At 38.3% G+C, this 21,159-nt stretch overlaps 1 protein-coding gene across 1 annotated transcript in view; it reads right to left on the bottom strand.

The window, feature by feature from the left end:
• SDF4 (stromal cell derived factor 4) overlaps positions 1-20,742 on the bottom strand; it is a 119,310-nt gene extending 98,568 nt beyond the window's left edge. The window contains exons 1-2 of the mRNA XM_053690513.1: positions 20,586-20,742; positions 15,376-15,738 (exon numbers count right to left, since the gene is read on the bottom strand). Coding sequence (XP_053546488.1) covers positions 15,376-15,683 — 308 coding nt within the window. The 5' untranslated portion in view covers positions 15,684-15,738; positions 20,586-20,742. The remainder of the gene's footprint in view (positions 1-15,375; positions 15,739-20,585) is intronic.
• Positions 20,743-21,159: the final 417 nt, after the last annotated feature.

The raw sequence follows: 21,159 nt of genomic DNA, 5'->3' as shown, positions 1-21,159 counted from the left end.
AAACCTTATCCAAACGTATAGAATTAGTATCAAGAGGACTAGAATCCTCTATTTCTAAAGCAATTAGTACTTCTTTAAGTAAAGAGCGAATAAATTCCATCTTAAATAAATATGAAGATTTATCAGCATCAATCTCTGAGACAGAATCCTCTGAACCAGAAGAGTCCAAAGAATCAGAATGATGGTGTTCATTTAAAAATTCATCTGTAGAGAGAGAAGATTTAAAAGACTTTTTACGTTTACTAGAAGGAGAAATAACAGACAAAGCCTTCTTTATAGATTCAGAAACAAAATCTCTTATGTTATCAGGAACATTCTGCACCTTAGATGTTGAGGGAACTGCAACAGGCAATGGTACATCACTAAAGGAAATATTATCTGCATTAACAAGTTTGTCATGACATTTAATACAAACAACAGCTGGAGGAATAGCTACCAAAAGTTTACAGCAGATACACTTAGCTTTGGTAGATCCAGCAGGCAGAGGTTTTCCCGTAGTATCTTCTGGCTCAGATGCAACGTGAGACATCTTGCAATATGTAAGAGAAAAAACAACATATAAAGCAAAATAGATCAAATTCCTTATAAGACAGTTTCAGGAATGGGAAAAAAAATGCCAAACATCAAGCTTCTAGCAACCAGAAGCAAATGAAAAATGAGACTGAAATAATGTGGAGACAAAGGCGACGCCCATATTTTTTGGCGCCAAATAAAACGCCCACATTATTTGGCGCCTAAATGCTTTTGGCGCCAAAAATGACGCCACATCCGGAACGCCGACATTTTTGGCGCAAAATAACGTCAAAAATGACGCAACTTCCGGCGACACGTATGACGCCGGAAACGGAAATGAATTTTTGCGCCAAAAAAGTCCGCGCCAAGAATGACGCAATAAAATGAAGCATTTTCAGCCCCCGCGAGCCTAACAGCCCACAGGGAAAAAAGTCAAATTTTTGAGGTAAGAAAATATATGATAATTAAAGCATAATCCCAAATATGAAACTGACTGTCTGGAAATAAGGAAAGTTGAACATTCTGAGTCAAGGCAAATAAATGTTTGAATACATATATTTAGAACTTTATAAATAAAGTGCCCAACCATAGCTTAGAGTGTCACAGAAAATAAGACTTACTTACCCCAGGACACTCATCTACATGTTTGTAGAAAGCCAAACCAGTACTGAAACGAGAATCAGTAGAGGAAATGGTAAATATAAGAGTATATCGTCGATCTGAAAAGGGAGGTAAGAGATGAATCTCTACGACCGATAACAGAGAACCTTATGAAATAGACCCCGTAGAAGGAGATCACTGCATTCAATAGGCAATACTCTCCTCACATCCCTCTGACATTCACTGCACGCTGAGAGGAAAACCGGGCTCCAACTTGCTGCGGAGCGCATATCAACGTAGAATCTAGCACAAACTTACTTCACCACCTCCATCGGAGGCAAAGTTTGTAAAACTGATTTGTGGGTGTGGTGAGGGGTGTATTTATAGGCATTTTAAGGTTTGGGAAACTTTGCCCCTCCTGGTAGGAATGTATATCCCATACGTCACTAGCTCATGGACTCTTGTTAATTACATGAAAGAAATATTATTGCATGAAATGGGTTTACGGTACAGGTTCGTTATCACCTGGCCCTTTTCAACATCACCTGTTAGGGTGAGATCTAAATACGTTGTCGTGTGAGTATCTGATTGGTAGGTAAATTCTAATCCTGCTTCATTCTGGTTGATAAAAGGACACAAAATCAGATTTCTGATCCTCTGTGCCAGTCCAGATGATCAAAAGATCATCAATGTATCTTTTATAGGTGCTGATTGAGTAATTTTCAATTACTGGAAAAGACTCTCTTGCAGGAGTATAGGATATGGTGAGACAAGCGTGCCCTGGAGAAATATCTACAGATGAACCTCATACCAAGGGGACTGAGACTCAATAAATATCCCTCTTTTAATGTTGATGATCCAGATTTTATTAAGGACTGGAATATCATATTAAGTGAATGTTCTAGTAGATTGATGGGTCTAATAAGATATAAAGAGTCACAGTTAAAAAAGACTAGGGAGGATTTAGTAAATATTCAAAAGGATCTTAATGCATTTATAGATCACCCCAAATACCCACAGTTTGACCAAATCCTACAAGAAACGATCAAAAAATTTAGAACTGACCTAGATAACTTTAAACTCAGGAAATACAATAGGGATTACGCAGATTATACCAACAATAAGGTTTATAACTGGCATCTGCGTTCTCAGCTTTCAAGTATTAGACAAAGGAAGTCTAGGTCTAATTCTAGATCAACATACTCATCCAGTAAAGAGAGATCTGACAAGAGGGTTACTTTTTCAGATAATGATACTTCTGAGGATGACCGCTCAGATAATGAGAATAGATTTGACTCAAGCGGTCCCTCTGATGAAGAATCACAAGTTTTACGTCCAATCATAAAGAATGTCAGACCAGATCCCATAGTCACGAGAAACGCCCATAAGAGGGGTAACATTACCCCAATGATCTCAGTTAATGATCAAAGGAACATGGAGTTTCTCAGTGACAATGAAACGGATCCTAGACCTACTGCCACCTCAGTCCCTATAAATAACTCAGCAGATACTCAGGTTTTTCAAATTGCCACCAGAGGCATCGCAGGAGGAGGGGAAAGAGGAAGAGGGGCAGGAGGCAGAAGGGGACGTCACAGGGGCAGGGGAAGGAGGAACAAATATACCCTTTGAAGATTATCAATCTATCTTCTACTGTCCTGACTGATGGGGAGATGGAGGTACTTAGTCTGGGTTTAGGCTATGTCCCTACAAAAAAGTTTAATCTTTTCGACACGATTGTCGATGTTAATAAACTAATTAGAAACCTTACTTTGAAAAAATATTTTTGGGACAAAAATCCGGACGATACCTCTACATCCCCCTCAGATCCATCACTATGCTCTACCCAAACACATATATATGATATAGTGGACTTTCAAGAAGTATGCAATATACTTAGTCTGCAGGATCTAAGTGTTGAGGCATACACGGATTCACTTACTCTAAAATCGTCACATGTTGGTTATAAACCGAAATCAGTGTTCTACCCCATTCGTGAAAGGGGACCTTTTTTAGAAGCCTTTCACAAAAGGGTAGAACAAGATTTGATTGAGCTCCACAATAATCCGAAACACACTTACCCCAATTTAACAGCATTACAAAAAGAATCTTTGGATAAATTAAAATCTAGACAAGACATTACCATAAAAGACTCAGACAAGGGAGGCAGTATTGTGGTTTTGGATAGATCCAATTACATAGAGGAGGCTCATAGACAACTACATGACAGAGATGTCTATCGAATTTTGAATTCTGATCCCACAGAATTGTTTAAGACCAAGCTATGGAGTCTGTTGGACGATGGCCTGGAGGAGGGGGTCATAGATCAGGATACTTTGGATTTTTTATATGTTTCCAACCCTGTTGTACCAATATTTCACCACCTCCCTAAGGTACACAAATCCTTGGAGGTGGTGAAAGGGAGACCTATAGTCTCGGGTATTGGATCATTATTTGAGCAGCTTTCTAGCTGGATTGACTCCCTACTGCAGCCCATCGTCCTACAGATTCCATCATACTTACGTGATACTAAGCACCTTCTTAACTGTTTGAAACAAGTGGTTTGGAATAAAGATTGTTCTTGGTTGACAATTGACGTGGTTGGTCTGTACTCGGCCATTCCGCATGACCAAGGGCTAGTAGCAGTTAGATGTCTTTTAGATCAATTGAGTAATTATGATGACACACTTAAGGAATTTATAGTCAAATCTTTAGACTTTCTCCTACACCAGAATTACTTTAAGTTTGAAAATGAGTATTTCCTCCAGAGACGTGGGACCGCCATGGGTGCAAAATTTGCACCATCATATGCGAACATTTTTATGCCATGGTGGGAGCGGTCCCACGTCTATGGTGAGGAAAACCCATATCGTGACTGCATCAGCACCTATAAAAGATACATTGATGATCTTTTGATCATCTGGACTGGCACAGAGGATCAGAAATCTGATTTTGTGTCCTTTATCAACCAGAATGAAGCAGGATTAGAATTTACCTACCAATCAGATACTCACACAACAACGTATTTAGATCTCACCCTAACAGGTGATGTTGAAAAGGGCCAGGTGATAACGAACCTGTACCGTAAACCCATTTCATGCAATAATATTTTGCATGCAAAAAGTAACCATCCCAGACACACTGGTTTTGGGATAGCAAAGGGACAGTTTACACACTTGAAGCGTAATTGTACAACAGATACTGACTTTGAGACAAATAGTGAGATACTAGCCATCCAACTCTTAGAAAGAGGGTATTCGAAGAAGGTTGTCAATAGGGCTCTATTGGAGGTAAAACGCACCGACAGGTCAACGATGTTGTCAACCAATCACAATTCTTCTAGGGGTGATAACTTTGATATATCAAAACCCCTTTTTACAACCACTTACAGTTCCCAGTATAGGGATATTTGTGCAATTATCACCAAACATCTCCCTATACTCACGGCAGAGGACAGTCTCAAAGACTATGTTCAATCTGGGTGCAATTTTGTGGCCAAAAGAGGTTGCACCATAGGGAACATGCTTTCACCGAGTATGTTAAAGAAAAAACCTGGTACTAGTAGTTGGTTACATGTTAAGGGGCATTATAAATGCCATTTTAACAAATGTATAGCTTGTAGCTATACACGTATAACAAAAAATTTTCAATCCATGGCTACTCAAAGGGTCTATTTTCTTAAGAACTGTACTAATTGCAGGACACACAATGTCATTTATTTGGTGGACTGCACATCCTGCAGAAAACAGTATGTAGGTTGCTCGACTAGAGAAGCACGTACAAGAATCCGTGAACATCTCAATAATATTGATAATGGTATTGAATGCTCAGATCTAGCACGACACTTTATCCACAAACATGGCAAAAATGTAAAAAGTTTTCAATGGCAGGTCATAGAGCAAATTAGGACACCAGATAGAGGAGGTGACATGACTACTAGATTACTATACCAAGAGGCATACTGGATATTCCAACTTAGAACTAGGAGACCGGAAGGTTTTAACATCGAAGGAGATGTCATTAACCTCTGGAAACGAAGTTGATTATTGGAATAAACTCGATTCTAATGGTCAAATATTTATTTTATTATTGAAGTTTATCTTCCTTTAGAACAGTCCATATCACTTTTTGTATTTATAACAATAAGCTTATAGAGAATTTGACATCTCAATTATTTGCTTGATATTTATCATTTCATAACAGATAGTCTTCTTTTTATTATACTAAGCATCTAAGTTTCAGTAGCTAAAAGGTATTACCATTAGAACATGAATCTAACATCCATTTTGATACTATGTTTTGATCACATTGAGGAGTATTCTCCTTATCAAACAGTTATTTTCCAAATGTTATTATATGTTCCATCAATTTATTTTCATAATTGGGTACTACTCATGCTTGATGTGGATTTAAGCACCTTTACTCAAGTGCATGTCCCTTTAAATGTTTAAAAAGTTCATAATTTATAATATTTGGTTCAATATGCACATGCTATTTAATCTCTTTTGTAATGAGGGACTTGCTAGCATATATGTGTGTATATGTATATACATACTTATGTGAGTTACCCTGCTTTTGTTCCCTTTTAACTTTAGTCATGTCAAGCTATGCTTTAAAACACGGGTATGTCCCTTTAAATTGCAGATTACCTTCCCCTTTATATATATTTACATTTGCAATACTTATGATAGTAAGTTATCACTACTGGTTGTTACTCCAGTTTATATGTTTATTTGACATTATATGATGACAATTTAGTATTCTTTCCTTTCCATACCTGTCACATTTATAATAGTCTCTCAGTATAATATATGAATGCACTTTTTGTTAATTATGTTCAGCTGGGGCTTTGTTTTCCCAGCCACTTGGCTATTTAAGCCCGGTGTCTGCTCTTACAAAGTGTGTCTATGAGTAAGGCTAACTGTAGCCGAAACGCGTAAGACAGCCCAGCTTTCTTATTTTATGCTCACTATGTCTTAAATTTTCCTATTTGGTTTCCAATAAATATTGAACTTTTATTCTACAGTGCCTGGAGACTCGCCTGGTTTTTTGCATTTTTTGTTTGAATAATTTATAAATGTCAACAAAACCTTTGGAGATGAAGTTTTTTTTTTTTTTTAGCGTGGTGATTTTTCACACAAATAAATCCGTCTCTGAAAAGATCCAAACGGCAGGATCAGCCACCTACTTCCGCATTTGGATCATCCCAAAGGATCCGAATGTACATATCTAATATATTTCAACTTAGCAATACAGTTTCATTATGTATTTTGTGCCCGTTTTGTGTAATTTAGCTCTGATAATTGTGGATTTTCTTATCTTTAGAACTAGAAAAGCATCCTACAAACTTCTCTATTCTAAACCTGGTACATATCTTTCCCTAAATGATAAACAGCAAATAACTGGCTAGCCTTATCATAGGCAGATGCAAGCCCTGATAAGCTCCTACGAGTAAGGAAACTGGTGGGTGGCATTTGGCTAGTGAAAAACAACTGCAGCAAACACAATGTTAAAGGGACACTGAACCCAAAACATTTCTTTCGTGATTCAGATAGAGCATTAAATTTTAGGCAACTTTCTAATTTACTCCTTTTATCAAATTTTCTTCATTATCTTGGTATCTTTATTTGAAATACAAGAATGTAAGTTTAGATGTCGGCCCATTTTTGGTGATCAACCTGGGTTGTTCTTGCCGATTGGTGGATAAATTCATCCACCAATAAAAAAGTGCTGTCCAGAGTCCTGAACCAAAAAAAAAAAACTTAGATGCCTTCTTTTTCAAATAAAGATAGCAAGAGAACGAAGAAAACTTGATAATAGGAGTAAATTAGAAAGTTGCTTAAAATTGCATGCTCTATCTGAATCACGAAAGAAAATATTTGGGTTCAATGTCCCTTTAATTTGTTATACAAATGTTTAGATGATATATTATTCTATAGCAAGACAACAGAATTTATTGTACTTATAAGGTGTTCACTATCCATTTAAGAAATGTAACATCCCTTTTCTGTTACCCACAAAAAAATAATGATTGCAATGTTCCACCTAGTGGCTTTCTGGGGAAATTATAATTTATTTTTCTATAATATAATACAGATGTGTTATATAAAATCATCAAAAAATGAAACATTCCTGACATCACAAAGTCTATATTTATGCAGTATTTAATTTGTTATATAAACTAATAGGCTCTATAAAAAATTAAATTGTTTAGGATCAAAAGAGACTAACTACTAATACTGATAATATACTCAAATCATGGTGTGTGTATTTAACCACACAGGTTTAGTTATGCTTACTAAAAAAAAACAAATATATTTTCATTATTTATTTTGTCCCCTTTGCATGCAACTTAGCTCTAAAAATTGAGGATAGTTAACCTTTTACCGCCGTTAAGGTGTTCTATTCTGTCCTAACCGCGCCAGGCTTTAGCGCCGATAGGACGGAATAGAACATCCTTGCCGTTTGGCTTTCCTGAAGCCAACTGCCCTTCCAGGATGCAATCGCGGTCTGGAGGGCGTGCCTAGCGTCATAGGGTCGCCCCCCATGACCCGATCCCATCATTGAAATCTGCACACGATCGCAGGATTTCAATTTGTTTACATCGGAACGTTGTTCCGATGTAGACAAATTAACCCTGTCAAAGGGTTAAACATTTACCTTTTTTTCCCGTAGTTTTATATTTAAAGCAACACCAAACAGTAAATAAAGTGTAGACATAATGATTTAATCAAAGATTATCCTGAGAGTAGTATGTAGATGTATTTTTTAAATTCATATTAGTTGTTTAAACACAGAAGATATAACATAATGGGCACAACCATATTGAAACCCAGTTTTTTCCCTTATTTATCTCTCCAGTTGAGAATAGTTAGGGACAGATATAAAACTGGCAATACAAGAGTGTGCAACATAGGATTGTTAAAGCAACTAATGGAGTTTGCACACAGCCATTGTTTGCAACCCTTAAAGGGATAGTCTAGTCAAAATTAAACTTTCATGATTTAGATAGAGCTTACAATGTAAAGCAACTTTCTAATTTACTCCTATAATCATTTTTTCTTCATTCTCTTGGTATCTTTATTTTAAAAAGCAAAAATGTAAGCATTTTTGGTTCAGCACGTGGGTAGCTTATATTCTTGCTTTTTCAAATAAAGATACCAAGAGAAGGAAGACATTTTTTTTATAATAGGTGTAAATTAGAAAGTTGCATGGGCTATCTCACTGCTTTTCAAACCTGTCCTCAGGCCTCCCCCCAATAGGCCACATTTTGAAGATATCTGAACTAGAGCACAGGTGAAACAATCAGCTGATTAGTAACCATGGTTATTTTACCTGCTCTCATCCAAGGTAATCCTGAAAACCTGGCCTGTTGGGGAGGACTGTGGACAGGTTTGAAAACCAGTGCTTTATCTAAATCATGAAAGTTTAATTTTGACTAGAATATCCCATTAAGAATTCCTGAGAGATTTTTTTTTTATTTAACAAATAGTTAAAGGGTTATGAAGCCAAATTTTTTCTTTCATAGATCAGATGAAGCATACAGTTTTAAAGGGACATTCCAGCCAAAATTGGATCGCACTAGGGTGTATTTCACTTTTTGAATAGAAACAGTTTTGCAATAAACAGGCGTATCTCAGAGATATTGCGGGTTCGCTTCCAAACCACCCCAATAAAGAGAATATAGCAATAAAATGAGTCATACTATTTTTGTTTTGCAGTGCATATATGTTATATTTACACTATACTGTAGTATTAAATGTGCAATATAATACCCAAATGTTGAAACACTTGAAAGTGATGCAGCATAGCTGTAAAAAGCCGACTAGAAAATATCACCTGAACATCTCTATGTAAAAAAAAATATATATATTTTACCTCAAAATGTGCTAAGTATTCACACCCCATTGTAAAAGGGCTTTAAAGGGATATTAAACACTAAATAAATGCTAGATAGAATGAGGCACTCAAAAAAAGATTAGCATGAAAATGCATTTTTAAAAGTTTCATTAGTTTAAAAAAAAAAAATTACAAAGTAAGTCTAAAGTTTTAGGGTCTATAAAACAATGGGAGCTGTCATGTTGTAACTTAGGTTATCTTCTCTGCTGTGGCCAATTAGGGACTGTTAATAGATCACTAGAGTGTGCAGCCAATGGCTGTGTGGTATATAACAGTGCTCTGCACTTCCATTTCTAACGGGAACTGAAAAACTCACAATTTCAGAATGGAAATACAGGAAAAGGGGGAAAAAACAAATGAAATTATATTGCAGGGTTTTTTGTTTGTGTATATATATATATATATATATATATATATATATATATATATATATATATATATATAGATATATATATAATTTTATATTACCCTCTCAAAGTGTTTAATGCCCCTTTAAGCAGCAAATCAGTATGTCTGTCCCGGGACAGGCAAGGGAGTGAGCCTCATGCACACTCATGTTATTTCCCTATTCAGTTTAAGGAAGTTTACTATGAAATCTCATGAGAGTTAAGTGAAATCTCATGAGATCAAAGTAAAAGAGTTCAGCACTGCTGATGCTGATTGGCTGCTGTTCATTTCTTTTACCTGCAGCTGGACAGTAACTGAAGTATAACTTTTTACACAGAACTCACTCTGCTGAGCTGAGGAGATTGTGAGGTAAAATATCTTCCTTTTTTTACATAGAGATGCTCAGGTGATATTTTCCTGTCCGCTTTTTACAGTTATGCTGCATCAGTTTCAAGTGATTTAGCATATGAGTATTATGTCCCTTTAATTAAAAAATACTAATCATCTGAGCAGCGAGTCATAATCTTTTTGCTGGTGTGTGCGTATATATCATATGTGTGTATTCATGAGTATTTATATGGGTATATATATATATATATATATATATATATATATATATATATATATATATATATATATATATATATGTGTGTGTGTGTGTGTGTGTGTGTGTGTGTGTGTGTTGTAAAAATGGCGCAGGTAGACTTGTTCAACACAGGGTTGCCACAAACCTTCAATTTGTAACAAGAGCGATATCTGTTTAGTGCAATAAATTGAGGTTTGCCTGTACATGTATTAGCAAAAGTGCTTCTAATAAAAAGGTATTGCTGTTTCAAGAGTGTATTTTAAGTATGCACCGTGAACCAGCATTTTAAACACAGCACTTGCTCATCTGATAATGACTCAATTTATTAATTGCGGACATTATATAAATCGCACTAGCTGTCTGAGCAGCTGCCGTATTTAAAATGCTGGTGCATTGAGAGCATCTAGCTATGATTCACGTGCAGAGAACAAGTCTAATATTAAAACAGAAGTAACTTTTACTAGAAGCATTTTTGAAAATATATGCATAATGTAAATATGTTTCTATTTAAAGATGTCATTCATCTAAATATATTTCAGTTTTGACCGGAATGTCACTTTAAAAATGTACTTCTATTATCAAATGTACGTTGTTCTTTTTGTATCGTTTGCTGAAAGGCAGGTAGGTAGGCTCAGGAGCGTGAACATGTCTAGAGCACTTCATGAAAGCAGTTTTGCAAGAGCACTAGAGGGTAGCAGTGTTTGCTGCCATGTAGGGCTCCAGACACAATCTACCTAGGTATGATCTTCAACAAAGAATACCATAAGAAAGAAGTACATTTGATAAAATTCTTTTTTTTTTTTTTAAATTGCTCTGCCTGAATCACAAAAGAAAAATGTTGGTTTTCGTGTCCCTTTAAGGTGAAACTGACAGGAAGCGCATGATTATTCACAACTGGTGTCCTGGGACTCTACTGCTCACTGGCTGACCAGGAAAACTTCTGCAGAAAAAATGTTTATCTATTCAGTACATTAACAACTATTTTTCAACAAGGCACTAATAAATTCTTTTAGATAGACAAGAGAACAGTTTTGAACATTGTATCCTTTAAAAGGGATAGCATACACCTTGAGATTTTTTATATAAAATGTTTAGTTATGCAAAATGAAACAACTTTGCACTATATTTTCGTAATTCGTTTTGATCCCTTTTCACGTCATTTAGCATTTTCTAATTCTCAGAACTAGGAATGCATCAGCACTGTAATATTGCGGGTTTTGCTGACGGCTATTACACTCCAACAAGACCTAAAAAGACAGCCAAACTAAAGGGAACATCACTGTACCAAAGGGGTTAATATATTTTTAAAGCAATTAGAAAATGTTTAAATAACTGACAATAAAAATGAGAAAATGTGATACTGGGTATATAAAAAAAAAAGGGAAATAAAATCAAAATTATAGGAAATTATCCAGTAGCATATGAACATAAATAAGGTTGTTGGTACTAAACTTGTCTACCACAAGCAAATCTTTATTCCAAATATTATATATCAGATATAAACTCAAATATCAGTTTTGCAATTTGAAGAACTTTCCAGGTTTCTAATTTTATTGTGAGGATCCATAGTCACCTTATGGGCATCTCAAAGTACACATTGTCAGCAGTCTAATGAATGATGATGTGGATACAAGCACTGCAATGTTATATGAAGGTCACTTACTGGCAGTCGCAGCATACTCACCTAAAGATTTCTTCTATATTTATGAAATAGTTCATCTGTATTGGGAACACAGGCATATGATAGACAGTTAACCCCTTCCTGCTGGTACTTGTTACATCGAAACAAAGTTCTTGATGTAAACAAATAGGTAATTTAAATCACGCCATCGTACATGCGATTGCGTGATTTCAATAATGGGATCGGGTCTGGGGGGAGTGCCTATGACGCAAGGCACACCCTCAAGTCTGTGATCGCAGTTAGGAAGCCGTAGCTGCTTCAGTACAGAATGGCTAGGATGTTCCATGCCATCCTAATGGCGCTAAAGCCCAGCGGCGGTAAGGGGTTAACAATATTCTGCAGTATATAGTAGACGATAGATTGTGAAATGTATCCTGAACGCAAACCCCTAAACCTGCCTTGGGAGACTGAAAGACACATTGCAAAGTATTTTTTCATTAGAAGGATAGTGTACTGTAAAATTGTTTTGCCCTTAAAAGTATGAAATTGTAATATAAAATGTTTAATTATGTGTAGTTAAAAAAAACATAATTTATTCTTCCCCTTTTCCTGTAATTTAAAAGGGACATTCAACACCAGAATTTTTGTTGTATAAAAAGATAGATAATCCCTTTATTACTCATTCCCCAGTTTTGCATAACCAACAATTATAATACACTTTGGGCTAGATTTATTAATGCCCTACAGCTGCAAGTTCTCACAAGAACTTGCTCGCCGTCATTTATCAAGCAGCGGTCACCAGACCGCTGCTTCCCTAGCCTCTTCGCCACCTCTAATGTGGCGAAATTCAATCTCCTCGGTCTAGTCAGACCGAGGAGATTGACAGCTCCTGCCCGTGCGTGATTGGCTGTGCGCGGGCAGGGGGCGGGATTGCACGCGAGCGCAAAATTGCGCTCGTGTGCAATGCCGAATACCTGCGGGTATTTTCGCCCCGCCACAGGCGAGCTGAGGCGTACAGGGGCGCGAGCCCTTTTTATCTCTGTCATTACCTTGTGTTTAAGCCTCTGCAAACTGACCCCTTATCTCAGATCTTTTGACAGACTAACATTTTAGTCAATCTGTGCTGACTCCTAGGTAACTCCACGTGTGTGAGCTCAATGTTATCTATATGACACACATGAACTATTGCCCTCTAGTGGTGAAAAACTGTCAAAATGCATTCACATAGGAGGCGGCCTTCAAGGTCTAGGAAATTAGCATACGAACCTCCTTGGTTTAGCTTTCAACTAAGAATACCAAGAGAACAAAGCAAAATTGGTGATAAAAGTAAATTGGAAAGTTGTTTAAAATGACATCCCCTATTTGAATCATGAAAGTTTATTATGAACTTGACTATCCCTTTAACTCAAGCCATGTTTGAACTTAAAGGGATATGAAATCCCATTTTTTTCTTTCATAATTCAGATAGAGCATGTGATTTTAAACAACTTTTTAATTGACTTCTATTATTAATTTTTCTTCATTCTCTTGGTATGTTTTGTTGAAAAGCAGGGATGTAATGCTTAGGAGCCGGCCCTTTTCTGGAGCACTATTATGACAGCAGTTTTGCATGAACTTAATCCATTTGCAAGAGCACTAGATGCAGCACTATTTCCAGCCATGCAGTGCTTCATATGCCTACCTAGGTATCTCTTCCACATAGAATATCATAGGAATGAAGCAAATTTGAGATTATAAGTAAATCGGACACTGTATTGGGTTTCATATCCCTTTAAGTTTTTTGCCTCTCTCCTGCTGTGGACAATTGGGGACAGATATAAAAACAGGCAATAAAAGAGACTGTGCAAACAACGCTTCATGGAACATAAGATTATTAAAGTAATTTTCGAACAAGGTTTCCACACAGCCTTGTTTGAAAACTCTATTTTATTGTCTGATTTATGCCTGTCCCTAGTTGTCCCTCAGTAGAAGGGATATAAATAGAAAATTTAAGTTAGAACCTGGCGGTGCCCATAACTTTATAGAAACTCAGACGAGTTAAATTACAGGAAAATGGGACAAAATAAATAATGAAACTACTGTATATTGCAAAGGTATTTTTTAACTACACATAACTGTAAAAAAATGCATCTATATATACAGTAAATAGAAACACATTAAAGATATGACTTACAGTAAACCTGCTTTAACAGTTATGTGCTTTTAATAAACTATTTGGAGACATTTTTGGCTGTATTGTTTTTTTAATGTATTTTATACTTACAAGGGGAAAAAAAGTGGATTATCTTTAACCCTTTCAGTGCTAACGACGGCTCTGAGCCGTCACATAGTTTCTCACTTAGGTGCTAACGACGGCTCAGAGCCGTCGCTAGCACTCTCCCACCTTGAGAAAGATCTGGGGGCTCCCACCTCGGAGGGATCGGGCCTGTATAGTGACAGGCATCGCCGGGGGTTCACGTTTTGCGCGGTGACAAGAATAGGGAAAGGGGGCATGCTGCTTAGAAGCCTGTAACTCAGGCATCTAAGCAGCTACATACCTCCAAGACCCACCGCTGGAAAGGTAATTGCCTAACCTTTCCAGTCTAAGTCTTGGGGATCTGTATATAAAAAAAAAATAAAAAAAAAATAATTATATATATATATATATATATATATATATATATATATATATATAAAATAAAAAAACCTTAGATCAGCTTAGCGCCCAGGTGGGTAAGTACTTATCACTCAAAGGGTTTTTAAAGGGACAGTATTTTCATTGACTTGTTATACCAGCTGCAGAGTATAAAATGTATGAGAAATTACATTTTCAGGTTTGTGTATAAGAATTAGCTGGTTTTGTGCTTTTAAACCACAACCTATTTAAATAGGTTGAGCTTGCAGGTAATACCATATCTCATTATGTTATAACTTTGTTTACACACACTTGCTTCCTTATCTTATATTTGTCTGTAACCCAAAGCTCAATACACACATACATACATATACAACCTACTAACTGGCCTCCCTCTCTCCCGCCTCTCCCCTCTTCAATCCATCCTAAATGCCTCTGCTAGGCTAATCCACCTCTCCCGACGCTCTGTATCTGCCGCACCCCTCTGTGAGTCCCTTCACTGGCTCCCCATTCACAGCAGAATTAAATTCAAAATTCTCACTCTGACCTACAAAGCCCTTACCAATGCAGCCCCCCCATACCTGTCCTCACTCATCAGCAAATATACTCCAACCCGACCCCTAAGATCCAACAACGATCTACTCCTTGCCTCTTCTACCATCACCTCCTCTCAAGCTAGACTACAGGACTTCTCTCGTGCGGCACCAACCCTCTGGAACGCACTTTCTCGAGCTGTCAGACTTTCCCCCAACCTCTCCTCCTTTAAACGCTCCCTAAAGACCTTCTTGTTCAGGGAAGCCTATAACCAAATCAGTAACTAATGAATTCCACTTGCTTAATAGTTGCCCTCATCTAACTTCACACTAACATCATTCCCACCTTTGCAGTCCCCACCTCCTGTTTCTCACCCTCCTACCCATTTAGATTGTAAGTTCCCACGGGAACAGGGCTCCCAATTCCTCCTGTATTTGTTTGTTAAATTTTGTCTGGTGTCTCATATTGTACTGTCCTTTTATCTTTGTTACCTATGAACAGCGCTGCAGAATCTGTTGGCGCTTTATAAATAAAGAATAATAATAATAATAATAATAATAATAATAATAATAATATACATACCCCCCCCCACACACACACACACATACATTCACATTAACTTACTTTGAAAAGATAACCGCTAGCTTCCTCCTATTTTTCCTCGGCTCTGAATCTTCATCAAATTCTTCCATCTCCTTCCCCAGGAAAACCTCTTGATGGAACTCTTTGTTAAGGTGTCCATCCATCTCCATCTTCATCCCATTCAGATGGTCAGGAGGTATAATTTCATTTTCATCTTTATTGTCTACAGGCTTTTCCTTCAGGGCGGAATTATTTGCAGGCCTGGCATATACGTCCATAAGAAGAAATACAAAGAGGAGGGAGAGGTAGAGAGATCCCAGACTGAAGAGGAACGCTTGTTTAGATACCATTGTTGTCTGACACCTTGGGAATTATTCACAAATAGTAGTCAAAGCTTGTTATACTCTGGAATAAAAAAACAACAACAACAAAAGTAAGGTGCTGCTGAAATAATATTTGCTGCGTTTAAAACAGTACATGGAAGTAAAAAACGTGATATGTTATGTCTAATTTGCATATCTTACCCAGAGTTCCCTGGTGCATTGGTAACAGTGTATACAAAGCGCTTCTGGGTAAAAGCAAGTGGGGAAACTTGCCTAGATTTGCTAATTTACTATAGAATACAGTGTCCTCCACTGCCGGGAGGCATTATGAAGTAGCCCAGTGGGGACAGTGTAATATTTATAAACTAGTCCTAAAGCCCGTGTACACGGGCCATTTTTTGCAGTACAGCGGTTCCACCCCTTGCTCTCTCTCCCCCTCTCTTTTGTTCTCTCTCTCTCTCCTCCCCTCTCTTTTGCTCTCTCTCTCCCCCCTTCTCTTTTGCTCTCTCTCTCCCCCCCTCTCTTTTGCGCTCTCTCTCCCCCCCCTCTCTTTTGCTCTCCCCCCCCCCCTCTCTTTTGCTCTCTCTCTCCCCCCCCTCTCTTTTGCTCTCTCTCTCCCCCCCCCTCTCTTTTGCTCTCTCTCTCCCCCCCCCTCTCTTTTGCTCTCTCTCTCCCCCCCCTCTCTTTTGCTCTCTCTCTCCCCCCCTCTCTTTTGCTCTCTCTCCCCCCCCTCTCTTTTGCTCTCTCTCCCCCCCCCCTCTCTTTTGCTCTCTCTCCCACCCCTCTCTTTTGCTCTCTCTCCCACCCCTCTCTTTTGCTCTCTCTCCCCACCCCTCTCTTTTGCTCTCTCTCCCCACCCCTCTCTTTTGCTCTCTCTCCCCACCCCTCTCTTCTTCTCTCTCTCCCCACCCCTCTCTTTTGCTCTCTCTCCCCACCCCTCTCTTCTTCTCTCTCTCTCCCCCCCCTCTCTTCTTCTCTCTCTCTCCCCCCTCTCTTCTTCTCTCTCTCCCCCCCTCTCTTCTTCTCTCTCTCTCCCCCCCCTCTCTTTTGCTCTCTCTCTCCCCCCCTTTCTTTTGCTCTCTCCCTCCCCCCCCCCTTTCTTTTGCTCTCTCCCCCCCCCTTTCTTTTGCTCTCTCCCCCCCCTTTCTTTTGCTCTCTCCCCCCCCCTTTCTTTTGCTCTCCCCCCCCCCTTTCTTTTGCTCTCCCCCCCCCCTTTCTTTTGCTCTCCCCCCCCCTTTCTTTTGCTCTCCCCCCCCCCTTTCTTTTGCTCTCCCCCCCCCTTTCTTTTGCTCTCCCCCCCCCCTTTCTTTTGCTCTCTCCTCCCCCCCCTTTCATTTGCTCTCTTTCCCCCTCTTTTGCTCTATCCCACGTCCGCACGGCCCCGCCCCTAATGTCCGGCCCTGCCCCGCCCATGTCACGTCTGCACAGCCCCGCCCAATTACGCCAGGTCGGCCGAAGATGCCAGGACAGTCTGTTGAAGGCCAGGTGTGTTTGTCCTCGCGCAGTCTCTACTGTGCATGACAGCTTCGGACAAACACTTGGCCTTTTATTTTATAGGATATTATATAATTTTCTGCTATCCAAAGCACAAAATAATTGCATAATTTAATATAAATGTATTTAACGATAATTTGTGCAATAAAAAAATTGAACATTTTTAATATTAGCTAATTTTAGCTTAACATTGGCTAAAACTTTAGCCGGGTGGTGCACCCGCTTAAAAGCTCCTGGGGAGAACACTGCAATATTCCCGTCTCTTATTTTTATGGAATACTGTAATCTTAGTTTAATTTGATGGAAAAACAAGCAGTAAATATGTGTTTGGCCATAAAAATCCTCAGACTGGCAATTTTTATGTTGTGCGTACATTTGCCAAAGTACCAGTCTTTATAACATTTGGTATGACATTTGGACACAGATTGTGTTCCTAGTTTTATTTGATGACAAACTGAGTAGTAGATATATCTGGATATAAAAAGCTTCAAAACCATGTTTTATGTTTCTGTATATGCAAGCTACAAAAATATTGTGGAAATGTATTTCTTTGAACATGCACGTTTGCTACCAAATAAAATAAAATATTAAAACTTGTACTGAATAATTTTCATAAAAATAAACTTGTACGTCAAAGTTACTCTTATGTTTGTGTAAACAGGAGTTGCAGGATAAGGGATATAGAGTATGTAGGTGCCAAATCACTTATAAAATAATGAACAAAGATTGTGTTTGATATTATAGGACGAAGGCTCTTAAACTATATATAAGCCCCTATTCATGAAGCAGTGTGCCTAGAGGGATATGGCTGCACCTCACTGACAACACAATAGGCCGAAACGTACGTCTGGGGTTTTTGCTGTTTCTCTTGTTCAGAGAGGGATTGCCTGGTATTTCGGGGCTGGACAGTACTGTTAAGTCATAATCAGACTGATATGCTACAGGAAAGTTCTTCTCTGTGAAAGGCACATGCTGAGCAAAAAGAGGCTGCTTCTTGGGTGGTAACTAGCCATAGAACAAGCTATTATGCTATTGTTCGTTCCCAGGTTGAGCGCTTCTCTCTTTTTATTTGTGCAAATTATGATTCTTAGGGAAGTCTCCCTAAGCGTGATGCGGGTATCCAGACGTGGACCCATTGCTCAGTGTGCCTAAAGGGATATGGCTGCACCTCACTGACGAAACCCACAACAGGGCAAAACGTACGTTTGTTTTTTTTGCTGTTACTCTTGCTCAGAGAGGGATTGCCTGGCATTTCGGGGCTGGACTGTACTGTTAAAGGGACATTATACACTCATTTTTTCTTTGCATAAATGTTTTGTAGATGATCTATTTATATAGCCCATAAAGTTTTTTTTTTTTTTAAATAAATGTATAGTTTTACTTATTTTTAAATAACATTGCTCTGATTTTCAGACTCCTAACCAAGCCCCAAAGTTTTATGTGAATACTGTCAGCTACCTTCTCCAGCTTGCTCCTGTTTGTGTAAAGGGTCTTTTCATATGCAAAAGCAGGGGGAGGGGGGGAGTGTCTTATTTGCCACTTGCAGTGGGCTTTCCAGCTACCTTTTCAACAGAGCCAAACTGACAGCTTCTAAGTAAGTTTTTAAACAGTTTTATACTGGATTTTTATATCAGTATCTGTGCATCTTATTCTTTATAGTAGTGTCTATTACATGCAGTTATATGAAAATGAGTGTATACTGTCCCTTTAAGTCAGGATCAGACTGATATGCTTCAGGAAAGTTCTTCTCTGTGAAAGGCACATGTTGAGAAAAAAAGAGGCTGTTTCTTGGGTGGTAACTAGCCATAGAACAAGCTATTATGTTATTGTTCGTTCCCAGGTTGAGCACTTCTCTCTTTTTATTTATATTAGTGTTCTTAATGTGTCTGCAACCTCACAGGTTCTCTTTTTAAGAGCCTTGTCCACATACAGTTTGATAAAAGGGGGCCATAGGATGAAATCAAGACCACATGATAAGTGGAGATTTGACAAAGTACGGTAAAATCACATGGCTCACACATACAATCAGGTAATTACAAACAATACACTAAGTTATATAGCATTTTACAATAATTCATTGGACATCAAAGGTTATTGACTGTAACTAGAAGTTATGTAGCCTTACAACTATGACTCACAATAGGAAACAGTCTGTAAATAATTGCTCAGCTGTGTCCAGCATGGCACTTCTATCCTAAAGATAACAGTATAACTACACTATCCAGAAGTGAAATGTTTTTACTATGAAATATTACACATACATACATGCACACACATATACCTACACACAATTAAATCTTGCAAGATTTCAAAGTAAGCTTAATTAAAGGGACAGTCAACACCAGAATTTTTTTCAATACCATAATAATGTTATGTATATAGTGTTCTCCAGAGAAAATGTTGGAAGCCTGGTAGCCTTATAAAGTAGCTAGGAGAGGAATATTAATACTTTGTCATTTTATAATAGCCTCTGTTGTTTATAAATATTACTTAATACCTAAAGCACAAATAGATTGTAGACTATAACAAAAAATATTGTATTATTGTATGATGATGGGACATGAAACACACCATTTTTCTTTTGGGATTCCAATGGAGACTACAATTTTTAACAACTTTCAAATTAACTTCTATTAACTAATGTGCTTTGATCACTTGGTATCCTTTGTTGAAAAGATTCCTAAGTAGGCTCAGCAGCTGGGAACTAGCTGTTGATTAGTGGCTGAACATATATGCCTCTTGTTGGCTTACCAATGTGTTCAGCTAGCTACCCACCAGTGTATTGCTGCTCCTTCAATAAAGGATACCAATAGAATAAGCAACATTGACAAAGTAAAATGGAAACTTGTTTAAACATGTATGCTCTATAAGAATCCACGTCCCTTTAAGTTTTAGCTGGTGGTCAGTACAATCAGCCGGGTGGTGTGCCCATGAAATAGATCCTGGGAAGAATACTCTATAAACAAACTGTTGGCAACAGTATTAAAGGGCAGCCCTAGGCTCTGTATTTACCACCCTTTTCGTTTGTTAACAAAACAAATTTTGTATGGTCGTGAGAATAATTTTCCACTTTAAAATTAACAGTGTGAAACAGAATAATAGTTACAACTGCGTTTGTAAAATAAATAAATAAGGGAAGGTGAACATGTTCCAAATCCAAACCGGCTCGTTGAAGATACAGTATTTTCAAGGAAACAGAAAACCTCCACCTCTATACAAATGATAAAGACTGATTTAATACATAATTATATCCGTATAGATCAGGCTGCACCATGACCCATGGATACGGTTAGTTATACTAATGAAGGTGATGTGTTGTTAGGGGGAGGTCCCATAATGTCTGTAAGCAGCAATGTCGCACCACTGACAGAGGTGATAAGGACTTACACTAAAGGCCAGACCCTCAGCTTTCCAACAACACAGCTCTGCCCTTACCTGTACACGTGGCACCGGTCTTCTCCGCAACACCTACCGGCTCCCTGACTCTTTTCCCTAAGAACTCACAGCCCCCGCACACCGGAAGCAGGAAGTGATGAGTAGGCTACGGGTCCATTGGGACACAGCGGTGTACGCCTGCGGCATTGCGAAGTCTAATTCCCCACCCTCCAGAGGTGGTGCAAGCAAGCAGTGTACGGCGGCCTGCTGCTGACTGCGGTGCGCAGTGCTGATCGCTGTTACTTTACCTCATAGTGTTTAACCCACCGGCTGCCTGATAGCGGTACAACGCTTTACTTCTATGGCAACACAGTGGTTAGGTTATTGGTACATAAGTAGTTGAGTGTTTGGGAAGAATTTAATATTGTTGACATATCCGTGTGCAAGTTAATGATGCAAAACCTGTTACCTAGAATAAAAGTAAGGTAAAATCTGAGTTTTCTAAATTATTTTCTTGTCCATACGGCATTATTTTACTTCAAAAATTGGTATGGGGGCTCATATGTGGGCTACCAATAATACTGCAGTGTTTGTGTTTCAAAGAACAAAAATAGCCACATTTTGGGGTGTAAAA

The sequence above is a fragment of the Bombina bombina genome, chromosome 8 (assembly GCF_027579735.1).
Source record: "Bombina bombina isolate aBomBom1 chromosome 8, aBomBom1.pri, whole genome shotgun sequence".
In the NCBI taxonomy this organism is placed as follows: Eukaryota; Metazoa; Chordata; class Amphibia; order Anura; family Bombinatoridae; genus Bombina; species Bombina bombina.
The sequence above is the reverse complement of the archived record's forward strand: the minus strand, read 5'-3'. Positions and strand labels throughout refer to the sequence as shown.